The sequence below is a fragment of the Bos indicus genome, chromosome 5, assembly GCF_029378745.1.
Source record: "Bos indicus isolate NIAB-ARS_2022 breed Sahiwal x Tharparkar chromosome 5, NIAB-ARS_B.indTharparkar_mat_pri_1.0, whole genome shotgun sequence".
NCBI classification, from domain to species: domain Eukaryota; kingdom Metazoa; phylum Chordata; class Mammalia; order Artiodactyla; family Bovidae; genus Bos; species Bos indicus.
The window spans coordinates 58117418-58118779 of NC_091764.1; the positions used below are offsets into that span (position 1 = coordinate 58117418).

General features: G+C 40.3%; 1 protein-coding gene across 1 annotated transcript; it reads right to left on the reverse strand.

Moving 5' to 3' along the window:
- Positions 1 to 232: 232 nt before the first annotated feature.
- LOC109558732 (olfactory receptor 6C4) lies at positions 233 to 1159 on the reverse strand. Its single transcript, XM_019960063.2, has one exon. It carries the CDS (start codon positions 1157 to 1159, stop codon positions 233 to 235), a length of 927 nt encoding a protein of 308 aa, XP_019815622.2.
- Positions 1160 to 1362: the final 203 nt, after the last annotated feature.

Here is a 1362-nt window from a genome sequence, read left to right on the forward strand (position 1 = left end):
ACTTAGCACACATGCACGCACGCAAGCTTATGACTTATAAGTAAACTGCAAACTTGACAATTGACAGTTTACATACATTTCTATCACATTACACCATAGATTCCCTGAAATCAAGACATATGCCTTTCATATTTTTATCCTTAAGTGCCAGGTCAGCACTTGAATTATGGTAGACACTCAATACATATTTACTGAATGAAGTATATTTTTCCTTGAGGTGTATTTTGTTTTGTTAAAACTTTACAATCTTTTTGATGGTGTCCTTGAAGGCTTGTTTCACTTGCTGATTTCTTAGAGTGTAAATGAAGGGATTTAACAAGGGAGTAATTGAAGTAATGAGCATGGCTATTCCTTTGTTGAAAGCACCTTCTTCTTTTGCAGAAGGATTAATGTACATAAACATGCAGCTGCCATAAGAGAGCGAGATGACAATCATGTGGGAGGAACAAGTGGAAAAAGCCTTTGCCCTTTGCTGAGCAGAAGGAATCCTCAGAATGGTCCTGATAATATATGTATAAGAAAGTGTCACCAGCACCAGAGTAACCACCAAAGTCACAACTGCCAAGGAGATGACCATCAGTTCTAAGAGGCTTGTGTCTGAGCAGGCGAGCTCCAGGAGGGGCCCATAGTCACAGTAATAGTGATTCAGAACATTGGAGGCACAGAAATCCACCTGGCTCATTAAGATGATTGGGGGAAAGATAGCCAGGAATCCCCCTAGCCAGGAGCAGAACACAAGTTGTATGCAGACTCTGCTGTTCATGACGGTCAGATAGTGCAGGGGTTTGCAGATGGCCACATAGTGGTCATAGGACATAGAAGCCAGGAGATAAAACTCTGTTGCCCCAAGAAATATAGCAAAAAAATATTGAATTAAGCATCCAGCAAAGCTGATGGCTTTATTTCCTGTTGTCATGCTTGTCAGAAATCTGGGAATGAAAATGGATGTGAAGGAAACTTCTAAGAAGGAGAAATTCTGGAGGAAGAAATACATGGGGGTTTGGAGGTGAGAATCTACTAGAGTGAGAATGATGATAGTCAGATTTCCTAGGACACTTAGCATGTAGGTGAGAAACAGAAAGATGAATATCAGTGCCTGGACCTCAGGTTGATTTGTGAGGCCCAACAAAATAAACTCAGTAAATGTTTGGTTTTTCATTGTTGACCTTCAGTAGATCTAAAGGGAATAGGTGAAAATGATGAAAACTAAAGTTTTTTGGGGCTGGGGAGATAAAGCTCATTGTAATCAACAGAATCAGATCATATATAACTCTCTATCTAGTTGGGCCAAACCAGTGTCCATTGGACTAGACTTGTTCCATGTAAGCCCCTCTGTTGCTCATGTAAATGACCTTATTCCTA

Bases quoted from the DNA above. Each gene is read 5' to 3' on its own strand.
- LOC109558732 (XM_019960063.2), bottom strand. From the start codon at position 1,159: ATGAAAAACCAAACATTTACTGAGTTTATTTTGTTGGGCCTCACAAAT.